Here is a 16,645-nt window from a genome sequence, read left to right on the forward strand (position 1 = left end):
TCTATTCTAGGCCTTTTAAATTTTAGAGGTTTGGGTTGCATACTACCATCATTGGTTAGAATAGCTCTTCTATTCATTTTTTTGTAAAAACAGTACAAAATACTGTCTTTAGTCAAATACGTAGAGCAGGAACCTGTCTTTGTATCTAAGAAGCCTGCAGTTAAGTTGGGCATGACAAGGGGATGGGGCCCAACAAGTTGAGGTAGAGGGGAAGCAAAAGAGGTTTATGTAGCATGTGGATGTGAGGTTATTTGATTTTTAATGTATGTGTTGTGTTCCTGTGCATACAAACTTCTTAGTTTACAGATATTGCAAGGCTTAGGTTTTTGTTTGGGCATAATAGAAATCTTGTGAATTGGAATCAGTGTTGGAAAGCCAAGTAAAGTAAGTGGATTTTGGCAAGTAGAAGGAAGGTTTCCTGGTGAAGAAGTTAGGGAGTAATATGGGAAAAGAATGAGCATGAAGGCTAGTGGAGTTTGCTTGGGGTTGGGCAGAAGTTGAGGCAAGGCAGGAAAAGGTGAAATTTTGAAAGTGAAGACCATGAATTTAAATTTTGATACAGGAGATGCAAATCAATTTGAAGGCTTCTAGCGTGATGGTGGATGACATGGCAGGGAAGGAAGATGACTTGGGCAGCAGAGTGTTGAATACATTGGAGGAGGATTGCAAGGCAAGCAGCAAGTAAACCAAGTAGGAAGAGATTGCAGTAGGCAGTTTCTCAACCTGTGGTACGTGTACCTCTGGGGCTACGCAAGACACAGGCAGGGAGTACCTGGGGGGGGAAAAAAGGTGACGGGGAGGTGGGCGGCAGCTGCCAATTTCCCACCCGGTACCAGCTCCCAGATGAGGGGGCATGTGGCAGCCTCCGACTTCCGGTGAAGGCACGTGGCAGCCTCCCACTTCCTGCTCAGTCACAGTTCCCAGCTGGGAGGCGGGCGGCAGCCACCACAGTCCCAGGAAGCTGGGCTGCAGCCTTCTGCTTCCCACCCTGTTACAACTCCCAGCTCGGAAGTCAGCGGCAGCCCTCTGATTCCTACCTGGTCACAGCTCCCAGCTGGGAGGCAGGGGGGCAGCTGCTAGCTTCTGGGGGAGGCGGGCAGCAGGCCCCCGCTTTCCGGTGGGAGCCTGGTGGCAGCCTCCAGCGTCTCACAAGCTGGCCTCACAGCTGGGTGGCAGCCACTCATGCCCCGGCTTGAAGATGGGCAACAGCTGCCTGCCCACATCCCTGGGTCCCTGCTGGAACAGAAGCCTCCTCTGCCCCAGCTCCGATTGGGTGGCAGTCGCCCACCTCCTGGGTGTGCAGCCATGTGGCAGCAGCCTGCAACTTGCCCAGGTGGCAGCCCTCTTCCCTGGCTCAAAGCCCAGTGCCCAGAAAACTTGTCAATTTCATTGGTGTAGCTGAGCAGTGAAATTGACAACTATGACAGCCCCAGATTTCACCAGTTACCCTCTTTTCCTGTTTCTCTTTCTCTCACCCTCCTTCCCTGTCCCTCTCTCACCCCTTCCTCTTCTCAAATCTGTGGCATACAATTTGGTGTGGCACTTCATATTCCCCAGCATTGGCATGCCGCTCAAAGCTGCCTAGCTTTGGCCAACATCACCTCTAGCCCCCGTACATACTTGAGTTGCGCACCCCTGGTGTACAGGTGGTAACCCTACCCACACTAGATCTGACATCTCTCATATCACGGCCTTACATACTCAGCCCTTCTTCCAACATATGGCTCACATTAGTCTGTAAATATAAAATCCCATGGAAAATTAAGTGTTTGTGTACTTATTAAAATTTTCAGAATTTAGGGGGTACTTGCTACTTAAAAGGCTGAGAAACACTGGTCTGGATAGACAGTTCTCAAGGTGTGGATCACAGTCTTGACAAACTGGAAGGGGCAGATTTTGGAAATGTATAAGGAAGGATTTAGGGCTTGTCTACAGTTAAAACACTTTAGTGAAGACACTACCTATGCCAGTGGGAGGAGTTCTCCTGTTTGCATAGGTGCTCCTCCACCTCTGCCATCAATCTAGAGCTCTCTACACCAGGGGTTAGGTTAGTTTAACTGTTGGGAGAAGTAGTTCACTAACACTCCCTCTGTTACTGTAGCTTAATGACTACCCCCTTAATGTACTGCAAAATCCATGTCGTTTACTTGTTCTGCTGACAAGACAAGTACCATAAACAAAGCAGGTGAAGATTGCTAGTACTACAGACAACTGAAAGAACCATTTAGTAACAAATGCATTTTAAAAAACAATGTGACTAGTGGCAGAGAAAATTGGCCTTCTGAAGGAGCAAAGAAGATCACAAGGTATAGAAGGCCTTTTTTTTTTTTTTTTTTTTTTTTTTTTAAACTAATTTATACTAAAATTTAGGCCTGGTCTAGTCTTTTGTAGAGGACTCTGGAGGACTTGAGAACTAGTAGGATTATGACCTCGCAAGTACTACAAGAGCATAACTTGAACATTTGAGGAGAGGGACTTCTAGTTACTGTTATGCTATCCTTTTTTCCATGTGGGAGGGGGAGTGTGAATATCAGTTTTATTTAAATACCTGGGAAAGTGAGGTGAAAAGATCTTTGAATATAAGTGCTTTCAGCCCTTCAATTGAGGATTCATAGCACCTACCTCAGGTCTCATCAGTCATTGAGAAAAAGGAAGAGGAGGATTGATATTACAAAAGTCAAAGAAGCAGGAGCTCCAATCCTCTGTTAAAAGGCATAGCCGCTCTTTTTTCACTTGAAGGTCATCTTTAAGGAGGGAAATGTTGCCTGAAATTTTTGTTTCACTAATTTGTATCATTTAATAACTTTTATTAGATACCGCTTTTACTTCTTGGGAATTTTACAGAAGAATACTTGGATTTTAAAAACAAACAAACCAAAGAACCTTTTGTAGATTACCTTTAAGAGAAATTGTAGGCCTCTAAAATTAGTGGAACAACGAATGGAAAGAATATTTACTGAGTAAGGAAAACTTGGGACCATTTTGTAAATGCTTAAAAGTTCCATCCCTCCTCTTCCATTCCTTCTATAAAGCTGGGGTGAACCTAGGGCTTATGTAAACAGAGATCCATTGGTTTAATTTAAGATGGTTTTTTTTTTCCCCAGATGGATTTAGTTAAATCTGAATACTCCTATTTCTACGTTAAACTTAATCTAAACCAAAATAAACCTAGTTATTAGGAACAGGTTTAAAAGGCACAAAAATCAAACTACTCTTAATACAAAATAAGAGTCAACGCAGGTGTTTGCCCTTTATTGAACTGGTGCAAGTTTCTGTGTAAACAGAGCCATGCATTTCCATTGTGAGGACCCAATCTTCCATTTTTTAACTGTAGAAGTATATCTCTGAAATATGTTAGTAAATCTGCATGTGGGTTGATGCCAAGATCAGGCGCTCAGATGCTATGGTAATGGGACCAATAAGAATTTAGGTTAGTGTATTTACTTTTTAGGGAAACTGAAAAGCAGACATATGTGTGAATGCTTCTGACAACATTGCTTATGAATAAACAGCTAATCTAAATATTCAGGTATCATCAGCGAAGGCCTCTCCACAACTTCACTACAAATGGAGTGTTTGCTGTAACTAGATCTGTGATCTGCACATTGTAGTGCATTGAAAGCATTTAGCCCTGAATGTAGGGGGTGAAATTTTTTATTGCAATATGTTTTTCAGCATGCTTTAAGAACATAGCTAGGCATTGCTCACACATACTGTCTTACACTTTTATTTAAAAAAAAAGGTAAAATAGGCCTCATTCATACTGGGTAAGCAAACTAGTCAGGAAACAAATACTTAGGCCTTGCATATGCAAGCTATTAAGGACTTTTTCATTTTAGGTGGATAGAGCACTGGACTGGAACTCAGGAGGCCTTGGTTCTAGTCCCAGCTGTGCCACTGGTCTGATGGGTGACCTTGGGCAAGTTGCTTCCCTGAGTGCACTAAAATGTTGATATTGACCTCCTTTGTAAAGCGCTTAGATGTATTGATGGAAAGTGCTATATAAGAGCTAGAGGTATTCAACACAAATGGAATTTAAAGTCAGTCGGTTTAGTTTAAGCTCTAGAGTTGGGCTTGTCAAGGGTTTGGGGTATTTTTCCCCCTTTAAAACATCAGTAGACATATTTCTGATTTTTGTTTGCATTATTATTGTAGCCATGTTAGTCCCAAGATATTACTCTCACAGAGTGAGTGAGGTAATATCTTTTTATCTCAAAAGCTAGCCTCTTCCACTAATAGGAGTTGGTCCAATAAAAGATATTACTTCAGCCACCTTGTCTTTCTCTGCTTTTTCTCAGTTTATATGGAAAGGTTATTTTTAAGGGAATAACAATTCCCAGCAGTTTTGTATAATGTAAACATTGCAGCATACTTCTAATATCAGAACTAGAATGCAAATCAGAAACAGGCTATTAACAAAACTGATTTTAGCTTTAGATGAGTAAATCTAAAAAAGCATAAATGGGGGAAAAGGGAAAACAAACTCCTAAAAAACTAATCTTAATCTAAAATGTAATTTAGTAATGGTACAGACATTCGGGGGTTTTTAATATCATTATCCTTTGTTCATAATGGGTGGCTTCCATTTTAATTATAACCTTAATTAATGTAAACTGATGTAGAATTGAGAGAGTGGCTTATCATATACAAATATTTTGATTTTAGGATTGCTCTGAACTTTTTTCTTTTGCTCTTAATGTTAGTAAGTATGGAAATACAATACAAAATCAGGGACATATTTATCTGCAGTATAAAAACAAATGGAAGATAAAGCAAAAGCTCTATAGTAAGATCCAACTACATTGTGATAATGGGCCATCGTTTGGATTGTCCAGCACTTTAAAAAATGTGTAATAGTACTGGCAAATCTTAATGATCAAGTAAGTGAACAGAAACTTCTGTCACTCTTAAGAAAAACTGCAAGATTCATGAGTAAAATGTCATCATTTACTCTTTTGTTAAATTGTATGTTTTCTCTTGTGAGTAAAGCGACAGATTTTAATGTTACACTGTTCGTGATTTTTATCACTAATTGGGGAAGTACTCTTATCGTGGTGGGTAGAGATGAAATTTTTCAGACAGCAAGAATTTTGGGAAAGGGAGATAGCAAATAAACAGCTGGTTTCAGCGTGCATCCTGTAGTAGGGGAAAACTTAAGACAGTCTGAACTGTTGGTTTAAACATCATAATAACTTGTCTTCGGAAAACAGCTAGCTCCCAAGTGGATGAAACCTTAAAAAGGTCTAACTACAAGGTTTTCAAGAAAGCCACTGGAGTTGTCTTGCTAGATAGGAATGTGTTTTTGCTAACCATTGAGAGTCAGTGCAGGTGGAGACTTGTTCCACCCAAAGCCATGTCCAGCTATGCTAGCAGACTTTAGCATTAATTAACTGCTGATGCAGTCTGATCAGCAAAAGTCACGGTGGAAGTTGTAGTGTAGACGTAACAAACAATCTGTGGGAGGTCATTGATACTGATATTTGGTGGGAGGGATATAAAAGGCAGTTATCTTGTTTTGGGTGAGAGGAAGATGTTTTAGTACTCCGTGGATGGGATTTTCTCCATGCATAGCTCTGCGGAACTTAAAAGGAGGGTGGTCTCGTGGTGAAGGTATTAGACTGGGACTTGGGAGATGTGGATTCAGTTCTTAGCTCTGCCACAGACTTCCTCTGTGATCTTGGGCAAGTTACTTAACATCTGTCTCTTAGTTCTTCATGTGTAAAATTGAGATACTTGTCTGTTAATACTGTAAACTCTTTGAGCCAGGATTGTCTCTTACTATGTGTATAAAGTGCTTAGCATTGTGAGGAACCTCTAGATGCTAGGATGATCATTTGGAATTGCTGAAGTATACGGAACACTAATGGAGACATTTTAAAAAAGTGCTCAGTGTTGGCCTGACTTTGTTCCCGTTGAAATCAATAGTTTTATTGATTTTTAATAGGAACAGAGTTAGGCAATCATGGAGTGCTGCTGAATGGTCAAAGGGAGGGGGATGGAAATTACAGAAATCAGAAGTGTTGTCTTTGTAACTCCCCCTGAAGTCTAGTCTTGTCTTAGTTTTGCAGAGCTGGAAACTGAAGCACGGAACAACAGTGACTTGCCAAAAAGATCTCCTTGCTAATTGATGTTTCAGAAGCAGCACTGGGACTTGGGTTTTTCTGACTCCCAGTCTTGCATTCAGTCCACTAGACCATGCTTGCTTCTGTTATATTGCAATATTATAGACCATGCGCTTACATCTGTGTCTCAGATGTCCCATTAGCATTTTGTTTACCATTTGTCTGATTCAGTGACTTTGCCTTTCTTTTTCTAGGCTGTCCTCAGGCGAGGCAGTAAGAGGCAGTGGAGCTGGCCTCGGCACCAGGAGAGGCTGGACTTCCCGTCTCTCTGTGCTGAATGGCTGCGATGGCGCCCGCTCTCACTGACGCAGCAGCTGAAGCTCACCACATCCGGTTCAAACTGGCTCCCCCATCCTCCACCTTGTCACCTGGCAGTACCGAGAACAACGGTAACGCCAACAACATCCTCCTCACCGCCAACGGCACCAAAAGGAAAGCCATTGCTACAGAGGATCCCAGTTTAGATTTCCGTAACAACCCCACCAAGGAAGAGCTGGGCAAGCTGCAGCCATTGGTGGCTTCTTATCTCTGCTCGGATGTAACATCTGTTCCTTCAAAAGACCCTTTGAAGCTGCAAGGAGTCTTCAACAAGCAGACCGTTCTTAAACCTCACCCTCTCTTATCTCAGTCCTTCTTGAAAACAAGTGATCTGTTGGGGAGGCAGCCAGTGTTGGAGTTTTCTTTGGAAAATCTAAAAAACATGAGTACTAGTGGTCAACCACCACTTCCACAAGCACCTGTGAATGGCTTGGCCAAGAAATTGGCTAAAAGTACCAATTCAGACCATGAAAATTCCAGCCCACTTAATGGTGGGAAGCGTGCTCCCCTCTCAGCCACCCTCCAAGGTGTTGACTCTAACACTGCAGGGGGTTCTGAATCAGGGGACTTGAAGACGGGTTTGACCAATTTTACTCTTCCACATAGAAGCCTTGATGCAGAGTGCACAACTCCATTTAGCAATAATGGCACTGCAAACAAATTGTCCCTTAATTCTGCAGAGCAACAGCGGGTGATTGAAGGAGGCGGTGGAGAGACTAGGTTGTTGTCTGGTGTAGATGCACATTCTGATTTTGGGAGTAGCAAGACAGAGGAGCCAAAGTCTCCTCTGCCGGCTAGTGTCTTCAGTGCCATGGAGTCTGATTTGAGGACAAGGGCACTGCTACGGCGGCAGGCAGACATTGAGAACCGTGCTCGCAGGCTGCAGAAACGCCTGCAGGTAGTGCAGGCCAAGCAGGTAGAGAGACACATCCAGCAACAGCTGGGTGGCTTCTTGGAGGAGACTCTGAGCAAACTGCCAAACTTGGACTCTCTAAGGCATCGGAGCCAGCTGATGCTGACCCGCAAAGCAGAAGCAGCCTTGAGGAAAGCTGCAAGTGAAACAAATACTTCAGAAGGACTAAGCAGCTTCCTAAAGAGTGACACTATTTCAGAGGAACTGGAAAGATTTACAGCCAGTGGGATGGCCAATTTGAGATCCAGTGAGCAAGCATTTGATTCGGATGTCACTGATAGCAGCTCAGGAGGGGAGTCTGACATTGAGGAGGAGGAACTGACCAAAGCAGAACCAGAACAGCATCATGTACCACTGTGAGTAATGCTGAAACTTTGCCTAATTCTATAGGGGTGAGGGTGGGATACAGGATAGAAAGGTGCACTCATCTGTATTTTGAAGGGTCATGTTTGATTAAGCCCATTTCATAGAAAGGAGAGGCAGTATTAATGTGTGCAAAATTTGCTTTCTTGAACTGCATAATATGGTCTTAATTATTACAGGGATTGTAGTTTGATATAAAGTGCAACTTTATGTACGGTATTACATGATACATGGGGTCTAATTGAAGGCCTTTTCATGAAGTTATGGAGCTAGGACTTGCTAGGGCATTTAGAGCACACTTACTTCAAATCCAGTACTGTAGTCTGTGTAACTTTGTGTCTAAAATTGCTCTTGGGATGGATCTTCCCCTTCGAACTGAAATGTTCTCTCTTCACATTCTTAGCCAGTGGTGTAAAAGATGGGCAGCATGATGCATTTCTGTACCCCACATAGCATATTCAGATCCTGCAGAATCTTATTTCCTTTTTTAAAAGGAAAGCATTTAGCCCTGACAATATAATATGAAAAGTATAAACTGATGCATTGTTGTAGACAGCCTGAAACAATAGCTCTGAGAACTCTGAACTCCACCTGTTCTGTTTTAATCTCATTGGCTGCCAACATATTGGGCTGTATAGTTAGTGGGAATTAACTGTAGTTTTTTGCTGACAATTTAAGCAGATGGGAGGGATTGGGAACTGACGAAACAAAAATGGGGAGAGACAGGGAAGGGGTATAGATGGAGGAGATGGTAGGGCAAAGTAGTGGTTTTTCTAAGGTTAATATTTTTCGACTCTACTGAATGTAACAATAAGGTACTAAACAGATGATAAAGGCTATATTGTAACCTGGTCTCTGTGCATACTTTCTACTGACATCAATAAGAGCTACTTTGAATTGAGGGACCTATGAAGTCCTAAATTTATACTCCCAGTCCAAGGTCCATAATTAAAAATAGAGCTTAGTCTCCACAGAATGATTTTGACACTCTGGAATCAAGCAGCCATTTGAATGGAAAACACCAATACTTTAAAGGGTAAAATATACTCTTTTTGGTATATCTTGATCACTGTCCTAATGTGGGCCACTTAATTGCACCATCTCCACAGTGGACTCCTCTCAAACCTCTACGTGGAGTGTAAATACAGCTTCTTCAATGACTTTTTGTCCATGATAAAGCTCAATGGCTGGTTAAAATATTACATTCAAAAGTATCACCAAATTCTTAGTGAATTAGATGTGCACAAGAAAAGCACGTTTGAACTAAAGTTTTTTTGTGTTTGGTCCTATAACAGACCAGTGCTGAGACCAGATGACAGGATGGTTCACTCAGTGATTATCCTGTTCTGTTTGTTCATTCATTCTCAAGCATCTGGCATTGGCCATTGTCGGAAGACAGGATACTGGGCTCGGTGGACCATTGGTCTGACCCACGGTGGCTGTTTTTAAGTTCTTATCTTACATTGAAGTGTCAAATACAAGAGTAAACTTTTGTATGTGAATTGTGTTACCTTCAAAAAGAAGTCACGCAATTAAAAACCTTCTTCCATAGTGAGGCTTAAAGATAATGGCATGATTCAATGCTGGTTGGCGATACGAACATTTCTGGTCAGGAAATAATTGCAGATTAGATATCAAATTGGTGCTATAGATTGGAGAGGAGCACTTCATCGTTTTACACAATGTAATGGCCATTCATTACATGTATTAGTACTGCTAATGAAGACTTCATTATTTTTAAATAATCATTGTGGGAAGAAAATTCTGATTCCATAGGTTCATCAAGTTGTGACTTCTCAAAGTATCACTAAACCCTCCCTGTCTTTGGCTTCATAGTTTGTGGCTTCTTTCTAGCAAAATGAAACTTCTTTCAAACTTTTTTGGGGATTGGGATGTGGAGGAAGAGAAGAGGGGAGTGTATAAGATTTTTATTGCTCGGTGTTGTGCCTCAAGTGTGAGCTGTGTGGTTAAACTCTCCATCCTCATGAGGTGTTTTTCCCCTCTGGAACGTGAAAGGTTTTAGAGCTCATAAAAAGGATTCATCCCCATACCTTTCACAGGTACCAGTAGTTGGTATATACAGGTAATTGTGTCTGGGCCGGGTCCACTAGAGCTGTCTAAGTGTTTGTGCCTGTGGGTGTTCAGAAATTAAGTCTTCAGACACTTGAAGAATTAGTGTTGTTTATGCTGGTGGCCTCTGAGTGTCCTTGGGGCAAAGTGCCTCTGGCACTTTATGAGGCTTGGTACCATCTGAATCAGGGTTGAATGCTGGTTCAGGGAGGTGAAGTGTTGGGGCCATAATCCCATATTGCAGCCTTGGGAATTGTTCTACTGTCAACTGAATGCATCTCTTTTAGCATGACCTTTTAGCATTAGCAATACCTTTTAGCATTATCAGAACTTAGAGCCATTAGGGCCAGCTGCCTCCTAGAATATTATTGGGATGATCCTGGTCCTTTCATGGTAACATGGAGCTCTCTGCAGGATACGGGGCTGAATCTCCACAGATAATCTGCTTTGGGATGAGCCACTGAAAAGCCTTTGTTTTATTTTTGTGTGTGTTTGTTTAAATGAGCACCCAAAAGTGAAGGGTTTTGAAAGTTCTCTTGAGGTATAGCCAGTTTTTCTGGCCTGTTGAATTTTTCTTTTGAAAGCAGGCTGGGAGGGTGATTACCCCATTTGCTCTCCAATAAATTGTGTTGTGGGACGTGACATTGTAGGCCTACTGAACAAATGTTCTCTTAAATCCCTAAACTCTAGATTTCTATTGCCTACACTATCCATTGGGAATGGACTCAGGGACCTTATCAGGAAGAGATGTTGCAGGAAATCTAGTACTTCCTGGCAAAGACTACAATGGAGCTTGTCCCACCAGACAAAACAGGAAGGCTTTTCTACGTACTTTGGCCCATCTGTGACTTTTGAGATATTAATTGGTATCTCAAGAGGAACACCACTGACTGTGCTGTCTGGATCTTGCTGACACAAACATCAGAAATCTCTTTGGGCCAGTGGGGAAACAGCAATGCTAACTATCTGCTCTGTCATCAGTTTGATATATTTTCATGAAACACTTGGCTGTAGTCATTGTCTACATGGCCTACATGTCGAGAGGGGGTAGGTTTGTTTCACTGTCTGGCTGGTCAGGAACATCACTCTAGAGGGTGCCAGAAAATCAGAGCATGTCACTCACTATTAGTGTGTTGGAGTTCCTAGGGTTCTTGATAAACTATGCAAAGTGTACTCATTTGTTCCTAGTTGGCAAGTGGAGTACATAGGAGACCTGCTAGACCCAAAGCCTTCCTGCTTCAGGAAAAGTTCCAGTACTTCACCTGTCTGAAAGAAAAGATACGCAAGAGCTAGCAGGTGGTTGCTGGAACTACGTTTCAAATGTTGTATCTTAAAACTGCTACTATATTCATAGTGCCCATAGCATGGTTCCATGTGAGATTCAGATGGAAGGTAAAGCATTACACAGGGACTTCTTGCGTCACATCCAGCTGATGGTTGTCTCTAGAATGCCACCAGGTCAGAAAGGCCCAAAAGTCAATGTCCAATTAGGAATGGACTTTCAAACACTGTCCATTCAAATTATAGTGACCAACCTCAGGTGGGGAGCACCAGACATAAGGACTCCACATGCAGAGGCTCTCTCTAGGACCAACAAATGCACAGTAGCATTGTGGAGATGATAGTTCTGTACCCCTGAAGGAACTTTAGGAACCTGGTAACCTACAAAGTGGCTCTGTTTCAAATGGATAACCAGACCATCATATACTTCCTAAACAGGCAGGGAGACACTGGATCACACCATGTGTATTGAGAAGCCCTGCGGGTATAGGCTTGGTTTCCCAAGACATTGCTAATTTCTGTGCATCTGCCAAGGAAGGAGAAAACATGCAGGCAGCCTGAGTTGATCTGGTTATACCTCCTTAGGAAGTGGCCTCTGAACTGAAAAGCACCAGATCAGATTTTCTTTGCATGAAGACAATGCTATCCATTCACCAAGAATAGGCCTCTTCCATGCTTCTTTAACAGTACTTCTGATAGTGAAGCTTAGGAGAGACTACGATCATCAAGCTTTTGTAATCTCCCAGTCCTACTTACCTTGGTCAGGAAGTTCTCTACATTATTAACAGTGGCCGGACCTCATCCCAGTAGACTGTTACGAACCGGTTGTGGATGATCACTTGGAATAAGGGCACCTGGCTCTGATTCCGTCCTGGAAAGCCTGCTATCTAGCATCTTGGTTTCTGACATAATGGAGATGTATAGACATCGTGTCTTTTGAGCATTTGGCCCAAGTCATCCTGGTATCTCAAGCTCTACTCCTAAAAGGACTTGGACTTGCACTTCTAAGTGAGAGAAGTTTGTGCGGTGGTGCATAGTTTCATGTGGTTGCTTTACTTGCTTTGAACAAAAACTGATTACTTTCTTCTCTTGTCTTATATCAGGGCTCATTTGGCAGTTTTTTTTGGTCTTTCATGAGCTAGTCCAAACAGACCAGTGTCTCTGTAGTCCTTTGTTGGATACATGGGGGATTTCACTTGAAGGCCCTCCAGTTAAAAATCCCATTTTATGAGATACTAATGTGATCCTGACAGTCAATGAAAGCTGTTTTTGAGCTCAGTTTTCTTACTTGGCATGTTCTTCAGCCTTTTGAGAGTGATCTTCAGTTTCTAGCAACTAATCCATGTTATACCAACTCTTACAAGGATCAGGCAATAGTCTAATCATGTCACTCACAAACTGACATACACAATCCTCATCAATAATAATTGAAATTCACAGATTAGCAAAGTGAAGAAAAATGCATGTTGAGAATTTTAGAGTTTGATTTAAGGATACTTACTTTGAGTATTTTTGACGTGATGTCAGTTTGTGTTTTTACGGTTATAAAGCTCTAACTCTTTTTGAATCTGTGTCTATCAAATAATTATTTAACCCCTGTAATTTCCCCCAAATGAAATTTAAATTGATAAAATTTAAAGCTTAAAAATAAACATCAATATTATCCATCGGTTATTTAAAAAAATCAAAAACAAATTCTATTTCTAGATGAGAAAACTGAGGCGTGGAATGGTGAAATACTCATGGTCCCCACAATTCAGTAGCAGAGCAGGAATGGAACTCCGGATCTTAACTCGTTGCCCAGTGTCCTCTCTACTGGAACATGCTGCCTGTGTTTTGAGTTACTGTATCACTTTTAAAGTGATGAAGTTCTCCTTTAGTGAGTCTGTTTTCCTGCCAGTGGGAGATTCTCAAGCCCAAACTCCTTTGTGAAGGAGGAATTTTTCTACATACCTGATAAATATCTTTGGGGGAGGGCATAAGTCTGCTTGGAATAACTAAGAAATTTCGCTCAGCTCTTCTTCTCTGGATCAAATTTCGTGAGCAGTGGTGTTGCCCAGAAGACCATATCCAAAGGGCTGCCTATTGGATTTTTCATGGCTATGACCTCAGGGTGTGCAGTTAAAAGCTAGCAAATGCCATATTGTCTGTCTGCAGCAGAGCAGCTTCCACTGCCAGCCAGAGGCAGGATTGAAAATCATTTGTTTTATGCAAAGCAGCCACATATTGTCACTCTCAGTTTTGCAAAGTTTTTACTTTCTTCCTTCCTATTCTATTGGGTTTTGACCTCGTATGTCGTCATTGTGTGGAAGTGTTTGCAATTACTTTCTAGGAACTTCCCTCAAGCTTATCTATCCCATTTCTGTAGAGGGGGAATCCTGCACAGATGGTGTTTTTTTGGAAGAGGGAGAATTGCTGACCTTATAATACTGTTTCTCTGACAATATTCTCAAATAGGATTCTCACTTGCCTACTCTCTACCCTTTAGAGTTTGAGGGGGTTTGTTCTGGGTTTGATTTCAGGGTGCTTGCATAGCTGTTCCCGTCTGGAATTACGGACTCCGCTATCATTTTTAAATGAAAGGAGGAAGAATTTTAAAAATTCTTCCATGTAGTGAAACATTTAGCAGAATTCTTGCTTCCTTCTCATGAAAGTAACAGTCTGGAATGTTCAGGGCCATTGAGATACTAGTGACTAGAGCGTATCATAGGCCAGAGCCCTTGAGCCTCTCCTGGGTTGGAGACATGATTTCCAGGGGTGAGAATCCTGCAGGAAGCTAGGTAAATTTTTTTCTTTCTCTTGAGTCTCTGCAGAAGCAGGGATGTCTTAAAAAAAGACTTTTAAAAACATTCTTCAATACAAGTTTGTAATAATTAAATAAGCAAGCTGAGCATTGCACAGATCTTTATTCAAGATTATTTGGTCACAAAATACTGAAATGTCCCCTTTTTGACTTGTAGAATTTACCAGTATAGTTACTGCTTAGTTTTTCCTAAGTGTTCTAGTTTTGATTGTGTGGATTTTCTAGATGATAGAAACATATTTATGAGAATGGCACATTAGAGGAGATTATGCTTATGGCTCATCTCTGTGCATATCTGGATGTTCTTTGAGCTATGTAAGTCTTCGTTTTTACTGTCAAAAACCTAGTATGAAATGGCAGACACGCTGAAGAGTTGCATTTAATTTAAAATCTGAAGTTTTGCTGCTCTGAAGCCCAGCTGTCTGAACCAATGGGCTGCAATTTCTCTTGCTTCCAGAGGCTCAAAAACAATTTGTCATTCAGAGCTTTTTGGGAGACATGGTTCAGTTAGTGCTGCTTCTCAGAGAGGATCTCTAATAAGTACTACTGCCTACCACAGCGTGGAATCTCCGGCTGTGGCACCATGTTCAGTTGCTCTGAGGATCTCTTAAGCCATCTCTACACTACAAACTTAGATTGATGCAAGTTATGTCAACATACAGCCACTGAAGTTTATACATTGCTCCGGCACATGCAGACTTCACTGCTTGCATTAGTGCTGCATGTATTCACCAACATTGCTTGTTGATGCAAAGGACAGTGCACTGGAAATAGGTATCCCAGTGTGCCACATGCTGCTGTCCAGCAAAGTGCCATTTTTGGGAAACTTTCGTAATGTGTGGTGGGATAGGAATTATGTGCCCAAGAATTGCTGGGAGTTAGGGGGTTAAGTTCCCAACATGCAACTTTCTCCATTCCATACAACCATCTATTTTCTGTAATTTTGTTGCACTTTTTTTTGTTTAAGGGGAGGATTCCCATAAACATGTGCAGCACTCTTCAGTGACTGCTATCTCTGATGGAATCATGGAGTCTGCAGGATTCTGTACTGTTTCTCATGAACTTTGCAAATGGATGCAGGATGCACTATTCTCCTGTATTTGCAGAAAGTATTGCAACAATAGGGGACGTGATCTTTTTCGAGGGCGGTTTTCTGAAGGACATAGTGAATGAGATGTGGTCACGGAGCAGCTGCAGAAAATGCAGCACTGCTTCTGAGGCTGAGAAATGAGCACTGACTGATGAGATCGTGTTGTAACCAAGTTGGGAACAATGAGTAGTGGCTGCAGAACCTTTGGGTGCAAAAGAGCCCATTCCTGGATATATGTGCGGAGCTTGCTCTAGTCATTCATTGCGGGGATGCCAGAATGAGAGCTGCATTGACAGTGGAGAAATGAGTAGTTATCGCAGTCTGGAAACCTGCAGTGCTGGATTGTTACCGGTCAGTGGGAAATCATTTTGGAGATGGAAAATCCACAGTGGGGGATGTTGTCATGCAATAGTTAATAGTCTCTTGATATATAGGACTGTGACTCTCGGCGATATGCAGGACATAGTGGATAGGTTTCCAGCAGTGGAGCCTCCAAACTGGTGATGGTGCGATAGAGGGGAGTGCACATCTGTTTTGGCACCAGTTCATCTTGACACACAGTACATCAATAGAAAGGGCAACTCTTCCTTGCTTATCCAAGCATTGTTGAATTCCCAGGGTCACCTTCACCAATATCTCTGGGCTGGTCATGGAAGCACATGACACAGGGGTGTTCAGAGAGCTACAAGCAGGGACATGGTTAAAAGTGGGTACCTGATTCCCATCATACTGGCAGTTTTGCCTCTGCAGTACTCCTTCCCTCATGAAGCACTCTTGCTCTGTCATCTTCCTTTTATTTTTCAGTTCTGTACATGACCTAGACAAGCTTCATTCTGCAGCTCATGGCCTTCACAAGATAGTGTAGCAATATGGTATAAGGAAGGTGGCACTTGTGTGAAAGATGAAGTGGTAAGGGGAAAAAATGAAAAACTGCAAGGGCAGAACTCCAAAATTTGACAGAAAAGGAAACAAGACAGGATGCAGCTGACTATAAAAGTAAGAGCTGGTGGGATTATAAGTACTGATGAATAGAATGGAAAAATAGATACAAGGGGAGGCAAGAGAAGTAAAACTATTCAGAGAAGAACACAAAACAGCTGGGAAAAGGAAGAGAAGCCACAGCTCTTTAGAGCCCTTGGTTTGGTTAGTGCTGTTTTCTTGTTACCACCTGAACTAAGATGTCAGAACATCTGGATTGGGATGTAGATCCAGCTTGCTTATTGTATTTTGGGAAAACTTGAAGGACATGCAAGCTGCATAATCACTACATTGTGTTTTTTAAAAGGCATTTGATCTAGTTGCAATTGATGCAGTGGTGTCTGCAGCATATTACAGACAGCATGAAACAACTGTGAACTGCTCCCGCTACCCCCAATTAATTATTGGAATGTTTAAAGCCTAATGACTTAGGTTAAGATTCTATCATGGTTATTTTTAGTAAAAGTCAGGAGCAGGTTGTGGACAATAAACAAAGTCATGGAAGCTGTGACCTGTCCCTGATTTTTACTAAAAATACTCTGGGAGGGGTGAAAACAGACCTGCGGGAGCTTGTAGCTGCTCCAGTTGGCTGCCCCAGAAGTCATGGAGGTCATGAAATCTGAGACCTCTGTGACCAAATTGTATTCTTACTAATGACACAACTATTTAATTCCTGATCACGTCAACAAATGAGATTGGGAAGAGGG

General features: G+C 42.0%; 1 protein-coding gene across 5 annotated transcripts in view; it reads left to right on the forward strand.

Annotated features, from left to right (window-relative positions):
* KANSL1 (KAT8 regulatory NSL complex subunit 1) overlaps window positions 1–16,645 on the forward strand; it is a 151,720-nt gene that overhangs the window by 21,092 nt on the left and 113,983 nt on the right. For 3 of the 5 annotated variants that reach the window (XM_067541038.1, XM_067541034.1, XM_067541035.1), the window contains one exon: window positions 6,317–7,709. In XM_067541038.1, coding sequence (XP_067397139.1) covers window positions 6,400–7,709 — 1,310 coding nt within the window. In that variant the 5' untranslated portion in view covers window positions 6,317–6,399. Of the gene's footprint in view, window positions 1–2; window positions 729–6,316; window positions 7,710–16,645 lie in introns of those variants that run through there. The other 2 variants (XM_067541036.1, XM_067541037.1) reach the window with 2 other exon arrangements.

This window comes from Emydura macquarii, unplaced genomic scaffold, assembly GCF_026122565.2.
Source record: "Emydura macquarii macquarii isolate MOO-44397 ecotype Brisbane River unplaced genomic scaffold, CSIRO-AGI_Emac_v2 contig_629, whole genome shotgun sequence".
NCBI classification, from domain to species: Eukaryota; Metazoa; Chordata; order Testudines; family Chelidae; genus Emydura; species Emydura macquarii.